The sequence below is a fragment of the Mustela nigripes genome, chromosome 5, assembly GCF_022355385.1.
Source record: "Mustela nigripes isolate SB6536 chromosome 5, MUSNIG.SB6536, whole genome shotgun sequence".
Taxonomy (NCBI): Eukaryota; Metazoa; Chordata; class Mammalia; order Carnivora; family Mustelidae; genus Mustela; species Mustela nigripes.
The window spans coordinates 123322037-123341193 of record NC_081561.1 but is presented as its reverse complement, the minus strand read 5'-3'; the positions used below and the strand labels follow the sequence as shown (position 1 = coordinate 123341193).

The window sequence follows — 19157 nt, the reverse complement described above, 5'->3', positions numbered from 1 at the left end:
AACGAAGGAGCTATTACAGAGGTGTGGCAGTGGTAAGAATAACAAAAAACGATATCTTGCCATTTGCAAGGAGGTGGATGGACCTAGAGGGTATTATGCTCGGTGAAATAAGTCAATCAGAGAAAGACAATTATCATATGATCTCACTGACATGAGCAATTTGAAAAGACAGGATCATAGGGGAAGGGAGGGAAAAATGAAATGAGGGAGACAAACCATAAGAGACTCTTAATCTCAGGAAATAAACAGGGTTGCTGGAGGGGGAGGGTAGGTGGAGGGATGGGGTGGCTGGGTGATGGACATTGGGGAGGGGATGTACTATGGTGAGTGCTGGGAATCATGTAAGACTGATGAATCAGACCTGTAACCCCTGAAACAAATAATACATTATATGTTTAAAAAATAAAAAAAAAAAGGAATAACAAGAGTATGGTGAGGCATCCAGAAACTAGCAACAATGGAAAGCTTTATCATTTCTAGAATTGAAGAAACAGGTGGAGGAATTACAGTAGTCCCCCCTTATGAAGAGGGAATCTGTTCCAACACCCGCAGTAGATGCCTGAAACCATGGATAGTACTGAATCTTGTATATTTATGTTTTCTTTTAAATATACATACCTAGGGTAAAGTTTAATTTAAAATTTAGATACAGTAAGAGATTAACAACTACTAATAATTAATATTTATAACAATAATAATTATAACAGGATACAATAAAAGTTATATGAAGTGGTCTCTGAAAATATCTTTTTGTGTGGTAATCACCCTTGTTCTTTTGATGATGTCAGATAAAATGTGATGAGATGAAGTGAGGGGAATGATGTAGGCATTGTGACTTAGCATTAGGCTGCTATTTACTTTCTGATAGTATGTCAGAAAGCAGATTATGGGCTTCTGGACCATAGTTACTGCGGTAGCTGAGACCACAGAAAGGGAGATTGTGGGTGAGAGTGGGGGGCTATTACGAGGACCCTGGGAGAGCCTGAAGTACCAGTGAGAGGCAGCCTGATAGTAGCTATAGTTGAGGAAACATGGCTCCTGCAAAGTTGTGCTGAAGCAAAGTGGGAGTAGAAAATATCCTCACCTCCAGAATCCTGCCTGTTTCCCAGTGATGGAGCTCAGCCTAAAGCTAATAGGCAAGAGAGCCAGTCTGCATGAATTGGTCTGATGGGGCTCAGAAGAGTGCAAAGAACGGTGGGGAATATATCTGGATTGTTAAAATGGAGACTAATCAGAATATCCATCTAGTAAAAGTATTTTATAATACTGTGGAAAGGAAGACTAAAATACACCCTAGACCAACAGTTCTCAAAGTTTTTGGTTTTAGGACACCCTTACAACAAAAGTTTTTGTTTATGTGGGTTTTATTAATTGATGTTTACTGTATTTGAAATTAAAAGATATAAAATATTTTCTTAATGTAGAAATAACAATCCATTACATATTAATATAAATAACATTTAAAAATTGAAAATCGCATTTTTTAGAATTAAGCTAAAAATAGCTTAAAGTGAGAAGAGTGGCATGTTTTACATTTTTGTAGGTTTTTTAAATATCTAGCTAATAGAAGACAATTAGGTTCTTATATCTGCATCTGCATATAATCAGTTGTAATACATTGTTTGCTTGAACTAGATGAAGAAAATCCAGCCTCAGATAGGTTGGAAAGGGGAGAAACTTTTAGACTCTGAGTAGATCTTAGAAGCCCCAAGAGTTGTCAGATCCCACCTCTTATTAGTCTTCATTAATTTTCTTCTGAGCACACTTCGGTACTAGTCAGGTATTGTATGGGTAGTTGTTATAGGAGACATGATTTTGAACCACACTGTATCTATGTCTGTGACAACAAACTGCTGATCTGGCTTGTCAGTATTTGGTTAAGTATAGTATAGTCATTGCCTTATCTGACTGTATAAACACATCCAGTTGTGACATATGGGCTCATTGAGCCATCTGGACAAGCTCTTTCCATGTTCAGTTTTCTCTTGGAAGACATAATGGTATTTTTTACATTCTTAATTTCACATTTGATTACTATTTTGTTTGATGATCTTCACATAAAAAAGGTGACTACCAAAAATCATTAGGAAATTGTATTTTTTTCTCATACTGGGAAATGTTGGCTTTAGAGTATCCAAAACATTCCAAAATAGAGTTCTTCCAAGGCCTGAATCTGTACTGTTTTTTAAAAAATAATGACTATTTTTATTATATTACCTTTTTTTATTATATTACTCCTTTTTCCTAGTGACTAGAGTTTCTTGATGATCTTTTCTTTTGTTTAACCCAGGACTTATTCAGGTCTTTGTTGTCACATTCATGTTGAGCATATAATTTAGAATTTAACAAGTTCATACATTAACATAAACATAAACCCCAAATAATAACATTCAAAAAAGTGTTGCAGATGTAAACTTGTTGTGTATGTGTTTATGTATTTGTCTCCTATGTTTTAATGAAGTTGTATGAATGTGGAGATATTTCCACATCTCAGCAATATTTGAGATTATCAGTATGAAGAGTTCTCTCTCATATAGTACTTGTTATTGATGACATGCAGAAACTGTCAAAAAAATAAATCAGTTTTACATGGGATTAATTTCTAATTAAGGCAAATTTACTATTTAAATGTAATAACTTTTTTTTCCCAGTGAAGATTAATGAAATACTTCTCTTCTTCCCCAAAGGAGCTACTGCTTTCTGGCATGCCAGAAATTGATGTGAGTGATTGGATAAGAAATACAGAATACACAAGTGGCTATGAAAGAGAGGATCCAGTTATTCAGGTAAAATCTCTCTAGAGCTCAGAATGAAGTTAAGTTTGCCATTTAATTTTATAAGCTTTTCAGCACTATTGGATGAAAACCTGCATTAATTAACAAAGTAAAAATTTTCCCTAAACTCTTCTCCTGGGAATATTGCATATGAAAGCTTTGTATGAAAGCATTTTTGATAAATGAGTTTTATAGAATAAAATATGCTTTATGAATATTACATATTTCTCGGGTATTAAGAAGTCTGCAATTACTCTGAAATGTGAGTTAAGTTTTTTTATTGTTGTTAGTGGTTCTGGGAAGTTGTGGAAGACATTACTCCAGAGGAGAGAGTTCTTCTCTTGCAGTTTGTTACTGGCAGGTAAGAAGTGTTTTTATGCTAATGTGGAAAGATTTTTAATGTGTTGCAGTTTTGGTGGCCTAACCAACCAAAATGCATTATTCCTTTGAATTGTCAGTTTCTATTTCCCTTTCCATTTTTTTAGGTATTAAACAAAGATTTATTTAGCTGTTAAGGATAAAATATGGTAGTGCTCAGTAAATGTTTATTTAATGTATACTAGTGTATAAACTGTTCCAGTCAGGACAATCATCATATATACTGTATTTTATAATTTGGTAATCTTTTCATTCTGTCGGTAAGTCAGTGGTAGTGCCAAATTCTTAATATTTGTCTGTTGTTGGACAACATACACATACATACACATGACACACATAATATCCATACTCAACAGTTTTTCTCCAGTTCTTGCCAAATTTTTTGAAGATTTTATTCCACAAGCTGGGGAGGAGCAGAGGGAGAGGAAAAGAATCCCAAGCATACTCTGTGCTGAGTGCAGAGCCTGACATGGGACTTGCTCCCACAACCCTGACTAAGATCATGACCTGAGCAGAAACAGAGTCAGAAGCTTAACAACTAAGCCACGCAAGCATCCCTCAACAGATTTTAGTCTCAAGATTCATGGCCTAAAAAATAATTTGTGATAGCACAAATATATTTGAAAAGTCTACTTTTGGACTGATTAAATATAGATACTGGAAAACTAGATGCTTTTAACCTCCTTTAAGTCACATTAATGAAAGATATTTTTAAAAAATCCAATTTTAATTCTTGGCATCTTAGAATTTTATTTGTGCCCTCCACTTTATGGAAATATAGTTCATTTGTTCCATCATAAATGTACATGGTTCTTCTAGGAAAGTTGGAGCACACATAAAATTAGAACAAATAATGAACACCATTCTCTGCCAGCAATAACTATTGTAAATAATTTGGTGTATTTACTTCTCTATTTTTTCTGTCTATCTTAAAAACATAATTATGGGTGTATATCTCTCTAAAATATATATGTTATTTGAAATCTAGTATTTCCTTATTTCTTGTAATCTATAACCATTATAGTGGCACCTGGGTGGCTCAGTGGGTTAAAGCCTCTGCCTTGAGCTCAGGTCATGATCCCAGTGTCCTGGGATTGAGCCCCGCATCGGTCTCTCTGTTCAGCAGGGAGCCTGCTTCCTCCTCGCTCTCTGCCTGCTTCTCTACCTACTTGTGATCTCTGTCTGTCAAATAAATAAATAAAATCTTTTTTTAGATTTTTAGAAAAAGAAAATTTGGAAAATGAAGAATATAGATAGAAGACAATGAAAATCCATTAGGTAATTCCACTATGCAGAGATAATACTTTAATATTTTGCTTTATTTTCGAAGTCCTTTAGAAAAATAGTTGGGGGTTTACACTGTAATCTAATTTTAAACAATAAATAAAACAGAGATATTCATTCAGGGTCCCTGACTAGCTCAGTTGGGAAAGCATGAGACTCTTGATCTTAGGGTTTTAAGTTTGAGCCCCATGTTGGGTATAGAGATTACTTAAAAATAAAATCTTAAAAAAAAAAGAACATGAATATTCACAGATTATAGACTAAAGATATGAAAGAAAACCTTGTTTTAGTGTTCTGTTGTAGTTTTTTGGCTTCTTAATGCCAAGAAGTACCCAGAGATTTGAGTAATTTAATGAAAAGAATTAAAAATTATATATTCTAGGTGGGAGGATTAGACAGTTTCAATAAAAAGAATTACTTCTAATCTTAGTGTCTGAGATTCCAGAAATTTTCCCACATACATAAAGTTTTACTTTTCTTTTTTTTGTTAAGTTTTATTTAAGTAATCTCTACAACCAACCTGGGGATCAAACTTACAACCCCAATAAGAGTCTCTTGCTTCTCCCAACTAAGCCAGCCAGATGTCCCATAAATTTTTACTTTTTAAAAACATCGTTCCTCTTTTATAACTTCTGAATTTAGCAATATATTATTAAAATTTTTTCCATTTATAGATCTAATTTGTTCATGGCTACCTATTCTTCAGTTTATGGACCTTAATTGGTATTGTCCTTCATTGCTAAATTTTCCTGTTTATAGTAATGCTGAACAAATAAGGAATTCTTACATTTATACACTTGTGGGCCAGTTTGATTATTTATATAGAAAAGATTCTTAGAAGTTTTTGTACATGAAAGTATATAAATTTTTATAACCTGATACGTATATATCAGGTTTTTTTACCCTTCAGAAAATTACCAGTATTCATATCAACAGGGAATGAGAGGACCTATTCCTTTTGTTCTATCAGTACAGAATGTAATTTTTTTTTTTAAGGTCTTATTTATTTGAGAGAGCATGAGAAAGAATGAGACCATGAGTAGGGGGGAGGGGTAGAGGGAGACGCAGACTCCCTGCTCAGCAGGGAGCCGGATGTAGACTCAGTCCCAGGACCCTAGGATCATGAGCTGAGCCAAAGGCAGATGCTAAACCGACTGAGCCACCCAGGCATCCTCATTTCTATTTTTATATAATTTTTTATTTATATAATTCTTATGTGAATTGACTATCTTAATTATTACACATTCTATTATCATTTATTTTTTTATTTTTAAAGATTTATTTATTTGAGAGAAAGAGAGCTTATTGGGGGGTGGAGAGGGAAAGGGAGAAGGAGAGAATCCCAAGCCGACTCCCCGCTGAGCACAGAGCCAAACACAGGGTTTGATCTCATCACTTTGAGATCATGACCTGAGCTGAAATCAAGAGTCAGATGCTTAACCAACTGAGCCACACAGTTGCCCTGTCATTTTTAAAAATTCAGTTCTAAGTGTTCTTTATGTGGGACGTTAACCTTACAAATAACTTTTCCCAGGTTATCATTAAATACAGATTCCCATGTAATTTAAATTATAAATTTACTTTACAAAATTTATAAAATAGAAGTATTAATTTTGTAAGTTGATCATTGTACTTTTCTTTGTTGTTTTTATAACTCCTTCCCCACTCCCAAGATTATATGTTTATCTGCATTTTTTTCTATAACTTTTTATAGTTCCTATTTTTACTTTCCAATTTTTAAGCCATCTGGATTTTAGTTTATGTATTGACGTAGAGCTTTTACTGTTTTCTAAATGATTTATATCTAAACACCATTTAATGGATTATTATGTCCGCACCACCATGATTTGGTTGGTACGAGTCTTTAAAGTGCAGATAACAATTAAAATTACTCAAGGTCTCTGGGACTAAAAATGTCAAGTTGCTGCTCTTGTAGAATAAAAAACTCTTGTATTAATAATACAGAATGCCTCTCCCACGTCAGACGTATAGTCATGGTTAGCAGTACTGAAAAGAATTGCACTTATTATTATTTACCTTGTCATGAAGTGTAGCTTATGAATCCATTTAAACTGAGGTGAGGGATTTGAGTAAAAAATAGAAGCCAAGGAAGCTGAGGGGAACAACACAGAGCTAAGCTTCACCATCATGCTGAAGAAGTCACCTTTCAACATTTAGTCTACAGAGTCCTTGTTTTGAATTCAGACTGAGTAATTTTTCAACTTTTTTAAACCTTAACTTTTATTTCATTAGACTTAAGTGTAGGTATAGAGCATTTACCATTCTAAACTTAGCATGTTTTTTTTATTCAGTAGCACTTTCTAGAAAATTCTGATTATCTGTTTATATTAGATATTAAAGTATCTTTCTCTGTGTCCGTAGTTTAGTTTAGTGCAACCTTCCTGAAAAGTCAAATGTGTTCTAATTATTAGAACCAAGAACCAATGCAAAAATTAATTTTTGAATATTATTATGGTGTAACATTATTTTGGTGGTCTATAAGACTGTCTTAATTAAATGACTTACTCAAGAATAATGGGATTCAGACTTGATGATTTCTTTGTGTATAAAATAGAAGTGTGTCATTTTTATTGACTGTAATTTTACATTGTATGATCCAAGTGTCATAATATTCAGCCAAGACCATTTCATTTATTTTTCTCATACATGCTTAAGCTTGATGAGCCATGATCTTAGGGTAGTATTCACTGATTATTCAATTATGGGGCCCAGTCATATTTGTTTGTAGTTTAGAAGAAGAGGAATAAAATTTCAGAAATTGTGAATAGCAGTTTATAATATAATTTTAGTTTTAGATCTTTAAATTGGAAAATCTTCTGATTTTTAAGCATGTTTTTCAAAATTTAGTTATACGAAAAACATTAGATTGATCATTCTGATGTTGAAATACTGTATATTAATTTTTCAAGTCTCATTTTCTTATCTTATTCTGATAAAGTGGTGTACTTTAAAATTCTACCTCTACAGGAAATTGAGAACAGCTTGGTTTTTCACCCCTTTTCATTTTTGGTTGTCCTTTTAATAGGCGTAGACTAATGTAGAATTTTATTTCCGTTTACACACTTGTCCAGGTCTTATCTTTAGCTATTCTTTTGCTATTCTTTTAGTGTTTATTAACAAGACTTTCAATATTCATTTGGTTTTCTAAGGTAAGGTCAGACATTTCATGAGTAAAGCATTTAATAGCAACCAAACAAGTTCCCAGCTATAAAAGAAAACTGCTCTTTTTTAGAGTTTTATTTATATTGGATTGTGGATTGGATTTTTTTTCCCCGTTGGATGTATACATACCATTTATGATTTTAAACAAAATTCTGGTGCATTTTTCCACAGTTTTTGTAGTGTATAGGCAGAAAGTACAATAACATTTAACACTTTAACCATTTTTAAGTACAGTTCTGTGACATTAAGCACATTCACATTGTTGTGCAACCATCACCACCATCCAGCTCCCGAAGTCTTTTATCTTCTGCAGCTGAAACTGTACCAGTTAAACACTAACTCTTCATACTCCCTCCCTCTAGCCCTTTGGAACCACCATTCTGTTATCTCTCTCTCTGAATTTCACTACTATGGGTACTTCATATATGTGGAACTGTGTATCATTTGTCATTTTGTGATTAGCTTATTTTACTCAGCATAGTCCTCAATGTTCATCCACATTGTAGCATATGTCAGAATTTCCTTCCTTTTTAAGGCTAAATAATTATCCACTATAGGTATATACCACCTTTTGCTTATTTCATCCATGGATGATCACTTGAGTTGCTTCTACCTTTTTTGGCTTTTATAAGTAACACTGCTATGAACATGGATGTACATATAATCTCTTTCAGTCTCTGTTTTCAATTCTTTGGGCTATATACTGTAATTGTATGTTTGTTTTTTGAGAAACAGCCATACTGTTTTCCATAGCTGATATAAATTTTACATTCCCACCAGCAATGCAGAAGTGTTCCAATTTCTGCATATCCTTTCCAATACTTATTATTTTCTTTTTTTTAAAATTTTGTGTTTTTTCTTTAAAATGGTCATCCTGGGAGTCCCTCGGTGGCTCAGTCTACTCGGTTAAGCATCCAGCTCTTGATTTGGGCTCAGGTCATGATCATAGAGTTGTGAGATCGATTCCCATGTCAGACTCCATGCTTAGCAGGGAGTCTGCTTGAGATTCTCTCTCCCTCTCCTTTTGTCTCTCCCTGCACACACACTCTCTCTAAAATAAATAAATTAATCTTTACAGAAATTAAAAAAAATAAAATAAAAAGGTCATCCAGGCCATCGTGATGTGTATGAAGTGATATCTGATTGTGGTTTTGATTTATAGTTCCCCAATACTAGTGACGTTGATTGAACATCTTTCCTTTTTTTTTTTTTTTTTTTTTTTTTTAAAGATTTTATTTATTTATTTGAGAGAGAGAGCATGAGCATGTTGATGGTGTCCTGTGGCGGACAAGTTTTTAATTTCGATGAAGTTCAATTTATGTATTTTTCTTTTGTTGCCTCTACTTTTGGTGTCATATCTAAGAAATCATTGCCAAATTCAGTGTCATGAAGCTCTTCCCCTCTATTTTCTTCTAAGAATTTTGTGGTTATAGTTCATGCTTTGATCTTTGATTTATTTTGAGTTAATTTTTGTTTATGGTTTCAGGTGAGAATTCAATTCCATTTTTTGGTAGTGTGGATATCCAGCAACACAATTGTTAAAAAGATTGTCCTTTCCCCATTGAGTTAGGATTCTGGTTGAAAATGATTTAACCATATATGCAAGAGTTTATTTGGGATAATCTATTCTACTTCTATATGTCTGTCTTTATGCTTCATGTTATTGCTACATTTTTCTGATAACCATAGATTTGTAATTTAAGTTTTGAAATCAGAAACTGTGAAACCTCCAACTTTATTCTTCTTTTTCAAGATGGTTTTGGCTAAAGTTTAACTTTTTTTTTAAATGAACTAAATTATGCTTTGTACTAAGAATCTCATGTTAGAAAACATTTCTAATACTGGTCAGACTTCTGTGTTTGAGTATACCTTTAGTACCTATACATTAATTTTGTTTTGTTTTGTTTTGTTATCATTCTTACTTATCTAGAAGGTATAATAGAATCTCAATATAAAACAAAATGTTGGGATGCCTGGGTGGCTTATTCGGTTAAGCGGCTGTCTTCGGCTCAGGTCATGATCTCAGGGTCTTGGGATGGAGTCCCTCATTGAGCTCCTTGCTTGGCGGGGAGACTGCATCTCCCTGTGCTTACTCTGCCTGCTGCTCCCCCTGCTTGTGCTCTCTCTCTCTGACAAATAAACAAATGAAATCTTAAAAAAAAATAAAATTAAAACAAAATGTTCTACAGGATTACTTTGTTTAATCATGATACATACAAAAGCTAATTTGAAATAATGTCTTTCAAATGTGAACAATAGAATTTAGGAAGTTGTGATTGTATTCTCTGTAGCCATGTACCCAAGATTAAATTTTCTAATACTGTATGCATTTTGTTAGGGTTTTCAAATTTGAATGAGGTCTTTTTATGTTTATGTTAGGTGACATTAAAAAAGAAATACATCTGATATTGTGACTCTTTGGAACAGAAATGTAAAGAATATTCTAGTTTTCCCACAGTGAAAAACAAAACAAAAATCCTTTGACCTGTTGGGGAGGAAAGATTTTTCTTTACCTGTTAAAGTTATTCGGCTTGGTCTAAGAAGTAAATTGACATGGACAGATTAATAGGAAGAAAACAAATTTAATTCATATGTTTTAGAGCTCATAGAAATACGAATCTCAGAGAAGTGACCAAAGTAAGCAAGCAGGACTTAACACCTTTTAGACAAAGAAACAATGTATTTTTGAGGGATTGAAAAGACAAAGCAGTTAGTGCTTTGAGTAGTAAATTGGTGAAGAAGTAATGAGATTTGTTTCTATAGCCTTCCCAGCCCTGAATTGCCTATCTCTGGTCATAGGATGTTTCTTTACCTTCTGGTACAGGGAGAGTACCTCTCCTATGGGAGATGTATTTCCTGCTTTCAGCCAGACAGAGGAAGGTTTAAGTGTCCTTTTTGCACTGGTTGTTTTTAAGTAACTTTAATTTGAAATAATCAGTATGCCTAAGTGGCATATTCGGGGATGGCCTGCCCTGAACCCCATCAGATCCTAGATATTGTTCACATATAGGGAAATTGTTTGGATTACATCTAAGAGCCTCTCTGTTGCTTGAATTAATCAAGCAAACATCCATGTATTTGGCAAGTATCTAATGAATGTCTGTTAGATGCCAGTCATTTTGCTAACCCCAAAGGTATAAATACAAATGTGACACATTTAGGTCCTCAAGTTAGTCTCAGTTGAGTAGGGGGAGACACATATGAGAAAATAATTGTACATGCAGTATGCTATGTGCAATAATAGAGGTATGTGCAATGGCCAATTGAAAGCATGGTATGGCTTACAGAAATGTGGACAGAGGTTCTCCATGGAAGCTTGCTAACTGGCCACAAAGCATCTTTTAATAATGAGCTGGAGTTTTGCAGAACCAAAAAATGTTACCTTGTCAGTGACCTAGAGTTGAATATATTCTAACTCTATAACTTATAATTTGAAATGTATCTATCACAAAGATTTTTGTTTCCTGATTACAACTTACTAAGCTCTGAACTTTTAGTTCCAGGGTCCCACATGGTGGATTTGCTAATATCATGGGTGGAAGTGGATTGCAAAACTTTACAATTGCTGCTGTGCCATATACTCCAAATCTCCTACCAACTTCAAGCACATGGTATGTTAAAATGTTTATTTAAATGCATTGTGAATTGTCTTGATTAATTTTGAATAATTAAAGGTCTGACTACTGTACTGCTTCATTGAGAGGAAAACCTCAACAGTAATCTGTTTTCAGCATTTTGGAATCACTGATAAATAAGTACCAGCATAATCCCTTGCTTTTCTCTTTTTTTGGTAGGGAAAATATTTGAGGAAACTACCTACCTATAATTTAATTAAATGTAGTTCAAGTATCACTGAAGTTACACTGTCACAAGTAACACTGAATTACACCATCACTTCAAACTAAATTTCCTTATTGCTTATTTATTTTAGGCTGAACGGAACTTATTTTCTTCTACTACATTTGCATACTAAAGGAAACTGCAATGCAGCAGTTTTTGTTTTTGTTTTTTTTCTTTTTAAATACTACTTCAGGGTTTTCCAATTTGAATGTAAATTTGAGAGGGTGATTTTATGTTAATTTTGAGTAGTGTTTTCACTGCTAGACAAAGCAATCAGAAATTTCATAGATTTCCTATTTAATGATGGTATATTTTTCTTTTTTAGCATCAACATGCTTAAGTTACCTGAATACCCAAGTAAAGAAATACTCAAGGACAGACTTCTTGTGGCATTACATTGTGGCAGCTATGGTTACACAATGGCGTAAAGAAGTCTGGAAAATTCATCTGATTACTGATGCGCAATTCAGAGTGGCAGAAATAATTTAGGAAACTGTCAACAGAAAAGGAGCCTAAATACAGCCCACAGGCAGGGCTGATGTTTAAAATTCATAAAGGATCACGCTTTCTACCCTCCCTTCCCGCTTCCCTTTTATGTTTGCTGTTTGTGATACGATTAGAAAATATAAAATCACAGTAGTCTTCAACTTAAAAAATGCTAATTGAAAGTAGTAGAAATTATCCTTTTTCATATTTCCTTACTCTAATTGAAGATTGGGTTAAGGCGAAACCTTATTCTACATTCCACCTCTACCATTTAACTGTCTTGTTGAAAGGGTGTTTTCTCTTTATTTTCCTATAAAATTGTCTTGGGACACCCAACCTGGTATGTTCTGTTGCATGTAAAGTGCTGTTTATATTTTGGAAAACTGTTGTATAGAGTGAATTAATTTAGGTTGTGTATAAAGCCACAAATATGTATTTTCCCATATTGAATCTATATTGCAATGATGTTTTTTAGCTTTTTAATATTTTAATATATCGTGTAAAATTTAGAGTGATGTGACTAACAGCTGATGAAATGACATTTAATTTATATATTATAGCTTATATTGTATGAATTATTTGAATCTTTCATTGGTCAGTTTCCCATATATATATTGTGGTCTCAAAGTCTTATGTCCTATTTTAATTTATATTTTAGGTAAAATTAAATATAATATTTTAACACATTCTTTTTATTGCTTTTGTTTTATCTGTGAGTTCTGATAACATTTGAAGAAGTAGTTCAATGTGCACAGTACAATTTAAATATGTAAGTTTTTATTCTTGTTTATTTTTCATGATTAAAATGTTGAGATAAATGACATGCCCAACACAGAGCTTTGGCTTTTTAAATTTTAGAGTGATCTAATCTAGTTTTCTTTTGAAAGGATCCACCTCAGTTGTTACAGCATACCTTTTAAGGGGAAGTAGGAACACTCACATATTCTTTTTTTTTTTTTTTTTTAAGATTTTATTTATTTGACAGACAGAGATCACAAGTAGGCAGAGAGGCAGGCAGAGAGAGAGAGGAGGAAGCAAGCTCGCCACTGAGCAGAGAGCTTGACACGGGGCTCAATCCCAGGACCCTGGGATCATGACCTGAGCCGAAGGCAGAGGCTTTAACCCAGTGAGCTACCCAGATGCCCCGGAACACTCACATAGTTAGACGTGCTAGCAGAGGAACTTGTAATGTCTAGGACTTTGCCTTTGGAAACTAAAAGTATACTACCCAGTGGCATCAATGATTCATAATCATAAAATGATTCATGCAGATTTTTTTCCTATGAGTAGATGGTCATATTTTCAATATATATTAAAAACTTTATTACATTATTAAGCTTCTTTAATATATGTCTTTTGATCTTCTTTTGTTTTTGCAGGTATATATATATATTTATATATTATATATTTACATATATAGAATATGTATATTTATTATTTATATTATATATTACATATAAAAAGAATTTCTGAGCAAATTAATATTAAAACTAGGAATTCTTTAAAAAGACAGCTTTAAAATTAAGACTAAATGCATATTTACAATAAATGAAGCTAAAAATTTTTAAAATTTGATTTTCAAAATTCATTTGTATAAGAGGTTGTTGCCTTCTAAGTTTTCAAAAAGGCAACTGACTTCTTTAATATTACATTGCTTATGATTTTAATGTTTAACAAACATTTGTTTCTTTATATAATCATTCAGTGCATTGGGCTTTGTCAGATTAGTCCTTTTGCAAGTATTTATGTAGGAGATAATAAAATATTTAAAATTTCATGGTATTTTACCCCTGAATTTGAGTATTTTTTGTACAGACTTAACAACTTCAGGGTTTTGTTTTTTTTATGTTGTCTTTATCTCTTAACCTTAAGAATGTAGTTAATATAAAGTATTTTATATGGATTAAAAATACTATTTAAGTGAGAGGCAGCAAGTCTTTTTAACATACCTTATTCCCACAGTTTCTTCCGTAAGTACATGCATATGTGGAATGCAAAGTAGCATAGAAAAATGACTAGAGATTTTTATCCCCTTTGGGTAAAAGATTACTCTCATAGGAAAATGACTCTGACCTTAAAACATGTAGTGATTCCATGTAACGGAGAAAACAGAGGAACCAGCACTCTAAAGGAATAAAGGACCATAGTATAGAAACGGATTAATAAAAGCATTTCAGCAAGAGTAGATTAAATTGTTCACATAGTTTGAGGGAATAGTTATGACATAGTTCATAAAATCTTCTAGTCTGTCCAGAAATTAAATGTAAGGAAATCTCAGCTTTAAAACAGTATGCTAAATGCCGCCTGGAGGTATGACAGTCTTTGTGGGTTGGATATGGGGCCAGAAATGAAAGCTTTAAAAGTGAAGGTCACAATTTGGAGGCCCAGTAGATGATTTCTACTCACAGTTTGTTTGTCATGCCAATTCTAAAATTCAAAATGAGTTGTCAACATTTAAAAAATCTGAAGGTTTCATGCAGAAGTCTAGATTTTAGGCTTTTGAGAGTGCAGGACACTAACAATATTGGGCATTGATTCCTCGAAGGCATAGTTGGCCACAATTAAGGAGAACCCACTTCTTCCATTGACTGAATATTCACACTCTTCAGTCTACCATCTTTTTACCCCATCCTGCCTCACTCATTTGTGTAACCTTCTTGGCCATTGACAGCATTGGAATTTGCTTTGATCAGAAATGTTCCCCTGGAGTATAAATTGGTACAAATTCTTTGGAAGGCAATTTGGCAATGTCAGATTTTTTTTTAAATGTACACATACTCCTTGACTCAACAATTCAAAGAATTTATCTCATGGATAATCTTGTTCATGTCATAAAGATATTTGTACAAGAATGTTACCTGAAGCCTCGTTATAGAGAGAAACAATTTAAATGCCTATCAGTAAGGGGTTACTAATAAATTACAGCCATCAGTAGAATATTAAATAGTATTTGCAAAGAATAAAATGGATTTATACATATTGATACGTAAATGTCTCTAAAGTATGTTAAGTGAAATAAGGTATATGGAAGAGTGATTAGTGTATAAAGAAATATATGTGGGGCAGTTTCACACAAGAATGATTTCTGGGCCATGGATTACTGCTATATGTGGGAAAGCATTGTAAGATGCGATAAAAACTTTCTCATTAAAATAACCTTTTTTTCCTAGTTGTCTAAAACACAAGCCTGAGTTATTTTCTATGTGATATTTGTAAAAAGAAACACTGGTCTCTTTACTTCCTTTGAGACCAGAAACACTGGTCTCAAGGGAAGTAAGCATTAATAATGGGTTTTTATTTGATCTATAAAAATGCCATAACAGTAGCAATAAGCAATATCTTCATAACCACAAAACTTACTCTTTATAATGTGGTTAACTTAAAGTAAGTCTCTTTGAGTCGGATCCCAGCAGCAGCGGCAGTGGCCATCCTCTCTCCTGACTCTCCTTGTTATCTCCCTTTTGCTTACGGAAAATGGCCTCTGATACGACAGTCTCTGATGGCATCATCGAGGTGTTCAGTGACTTGAGGGTATGTGCATTAATCCTCAACACCAGAGGAGGTGAGAAGTGCAAGAAGGTATTCCTCTGCATAAGCCAGGGCAAGAACATCTTCATACCTGGAGGAGGGCAAGGAGATCTTGGTAGGGCATGTGGGCCAGACTATAGACCACCCCTCTGCCACCTTTGACAGGATGCTACCAGACAAGGACTGCTGGTATGCCTCTATGACACAACCTGTGAGAACAAAGAGAGCAAGAAGGAGGACCTAATGTTTATTTTCTGGGCACCTAAGTCTGTACCCCTAAGAGCAAAATGATCTATGCCAGCTCGATGGACGCCATCATGAAGAAGCTGATGGAGACCAAGCATGAATTATAAGCAAACTGCTGTGAGGATGTCATGGACTGATGTACCTTGGCTGAGAAGTTGGGGGGCAATGCCATTATTTCCCTGGAAGGCAAGCCTTTGTGAACCCCATTCAGCCCCCTGCCTGGAGCATCTGGCAGCCTAGGACCTGCCCATGAGGGTTGCAGGCTAACCTCTTCCTGCCAAACCCGAAGGGCTGGAGGGATACCAGCAAGGGGAGGGCAGTCCCTTCACCCTAGTTGCCAAACAGCCTCCGTGCCCCCTAGACCTTCCTCCTTCATCCATCCCTGACGGTTCTAGCCTTCCCAAGCCACTTTTGATCTGATTCCTCTTGGGTTGAAGCAGACCAAGTACTCCTATCCAGGCACCCCAGTTTGGTGGGTGGTACTATATTCTTTATGACACCCCAATTCCCTACCTGTTCTTTTTCCCATGCTGGTAACTTCTAACCTCCATAATGACTCTGTGCTTGTCTGTTTAGTTCTGTGTATAAATGGAATGTTGTGGAGATAACCCCTTCCTGCCCACTTGGTTCCCCTTCCCTTTATCTGGGTGCAGCCACTCATGGAAGCAGGACCAATAAGGACCTTCAATTTAAAAAAAATCACACACACACACACACACACACACACATACACTAAGTCTAATTAAAGTCTTTTGCGAACATAATTAAACGCTTTTTTTTTCCCACGAAGCTCTATTTCCACATTGCCTGATAATTAGCACTATTTATAGCTCTTTAAAATTCTACCTGTTATATATTTATTTGAATTTACACTTTTTTCTCTGATTTTCCTTTTAAAAAAATTTTTTTTAAAGATTGTGTTTATTTGAGAACATGAGAGAAAGGGGGGGGGGGGTGAAAGGCGAAGGGAGAAGGATACTCCCTGCTGAGCAAGGAGCCTGACGGACGCATGACCTGAGCCGGAGGCAGACGCGGAACCAACTGAGACATCCTTGTGTCCTTTTTTTTTTTTTTTAAATAAGTGCTTATTTGATACGGGAAAATCTGGAAAGCATGGATACATGTGTTAACTGGAAAAAAGCCATAAATTACAAGTCTACGACCCAAAAGTTCTGGTATTATTATTAGCTTCTGGTCTTAATGCATGTTTTCCATAATTGAGTTCATAAAGAACATAGCATTTAGTATCTTTTTTATTTATTCAGCATTATATTTTGTTTATTTCCCATGTCATTACAACTAACTTTTAAACATTTTTTTAAACTTTGGCATAATATTCTTTTGTATGAATGTATCAATCTATTTGACACTGTCTCTAAAGTTTTTAACATAGATTTCTAATATTTCTGCTTTTATAAATACCAGATGGTCTCTTTCAACACTAGTTACAGTTTAAAGGTGGTAACATTTTCCGGGTTATTTGTTGAAATGTCCATCAATTGCTTCACAGTTGTGGAATTACTATTTGAAGGTTCAAGGAAGGGCTGTTGAAATTTATGGTAGGTAGGACTAGATAGCATTTTTCCAGCAGCACAATTAGAGCTGTGTGACCTATCTGAGCATAAAAAAGATTAGAAAGAGACAGAAGGGTGTGACAAAGGTAAATCAATTTTAATCATTCTTTACTTGGGGACACCTGGGTGGCTCAGTGGGTTAAAGTCTCTGCCTTCAGTTCTGGTCATGATCCCAGGATCCTGGGATTGAGCCCCACATTGGGCTCTCTGCTTAGCAGGGAGCCTGCTTCCTCCTCTCTCTCTCTGCCTGCCTCTCTGCCTACTTATGATCTCTGTCTGTCAAATAAATAAATAATCTTTTAAAAAATAATTGTTTACTTGAGTCTTCTTTCTAAGAGCAGGGGAGGAAACTCACCTGCATGACACAACCCCCATTCTCAGGACCCAGAACTTGAGAATGTAATATTATGTTATATAGTACAGCCATGTCAACATTTATACTCCCATGGGTTAAACTACAAACCTAGCTTCCATTTACAAAGTTTTCAAAAAATGGACTTAGAAGCTTTTGGAATGCAATCCTTTCTTCAGTTGCAAAATGTATGTATAACAGCTGCCTCTATGGGCTTTTAACTAAAAGTAAAATTTTGGCTATTTTCAGCACAATTCAGGTCTATTAACATGTATCAGTGGTCACTATTTTTCTAATATGAAACATGCTCCTCTGTTCCTGTGCACATCCATAGTGGTTAGTTAACAAAATTTACATTCCAAGTTAACTAGTGACAAATCTCAACTTTACACTTCAGCTTAAGCTATTTTAATGTAGAAAGATTTCTGTTAGAATGTCCTTTGTGAAATTCTTTGGTCCTAGGTTATGGTTACCTGCCTACTGATCTGGTATAAATGGCACAAATGCATTTATTTAATATATAATAAGTCCTCTCATTTTACAGATGAGAAAATTGTGGCAATCAGAGAGGTGGTGACTTGCTTAAGGCTTCGGGGCTGCTTTAGTACTAGAATTTAAAACCTAGGTTTTCTCATTCTTAGCCCACCAGTTTTTCTTTTACTCCATGCTGTCTCTTTATGACATAACTGCATTATAAAAAGACTCTTTTAGAAAAACACCTGCAGCCTATTAACAGTCATGTAAGACAAGCCTGTTGGGAAACTATAACTTAATAAGCTGATAGTTAAGAGTGATTAATAGGACTATATTTCTTCTCTCCCACTGTGCCACAATAAGCTAGGGTGGATATTTTACCATTTGAAGATGAAAAAGAACAGATGTATCGTCAGATCATAGATCATGGGTAGTCATTAAGTTTTATTATCTTTAAAAAAATGTTCCATTTCAAGCATACTTGGTGTTTGGAAATATGTTGTGAATCTAATGTTGCAATACCATTAAAACCATAAACTGAGAATATGATGACTATTACTGTATACTTGTGCGACTGAATTGAATTGAGTGAAATGGAGGGTGAGTCATCCCAGGTGAGCACTGGATATACAGTTAGTGGAAACAACTTTCCAGATGAATTTAACAATTTCCCCTTAAATGTATTCAGCACTGGTTTAGGGACTGGGTCACAGTCTTTGCCCTCAAAGGAAATAAAATTAGGTTGGGCAGATGGAAGGCATATTTGAAACATTTTGAAACTGTGCAGTATAGCAGATGATTTAAGTGTAAAAACCAGCACAGAAATGCATTAGTGTAGGGGAAGAAGGGTTTAACATAAACCGAATAGCTAAGGAACTTCAAATATTTGGCCTAACTGAATTATTAAATTGCTCTGTAGATTTGGAGACAAATAAATTGATTACCCTGTTGATTGAACAAATGACTGAAAATCAGGTTAAAAATTGTAAACTTTCGGGGCGCCTGGGTGGCTCAGTGGGTTTAATCCTCTGCCTTCAG

At 34.5% G+C, this 19157-nt stretch overlaps 1 protein-coding gene and 1 pseudogene across 6 annotated transcripts in view; both read left to right on the top strand.

Moving 5' to 3' along the window:
* Positions 1-12631, top strand: part of HACE1 (HECT domain and ankyrin repeat containing E3 ubiquitin protein ligase 1) — a 116313-nt gene extending 103682 nt beyond the window's left edge. For all 6 annotated transcript variants that reach the window (XM_059401120.1, XM_059401118.1, XM_059401119.1 and 3 more), the window contains 4 exons: positions 2688-2786; positions 3065-3135; positions 11117-11230; positions 11785-12631. In XM_059401120.1, coding sequence (XP_059257103.1) covers positions 2688-2786; positions 3065-3135; positions 11117-11230; positions 11785-11887 — 387 coding nt within the window. In that variant the 3' untranslated portion in view covers positions 11888-12631. The remainder of the gene's footprint in view (positions 1-2687; positions 2787-3064; positions 3136-11116; positions 11231-11784) is intronic.
* Positions 12632-15419: 2788 nt separating this feature from the next.
* On the top strand, positions 15420-16554 carry LOC132017473 (cofilin-1-like; annotated as a pseudogene).
* The last annotated feature ends 2603 nt before the right edge of the window (positions 16555-19157 follow it).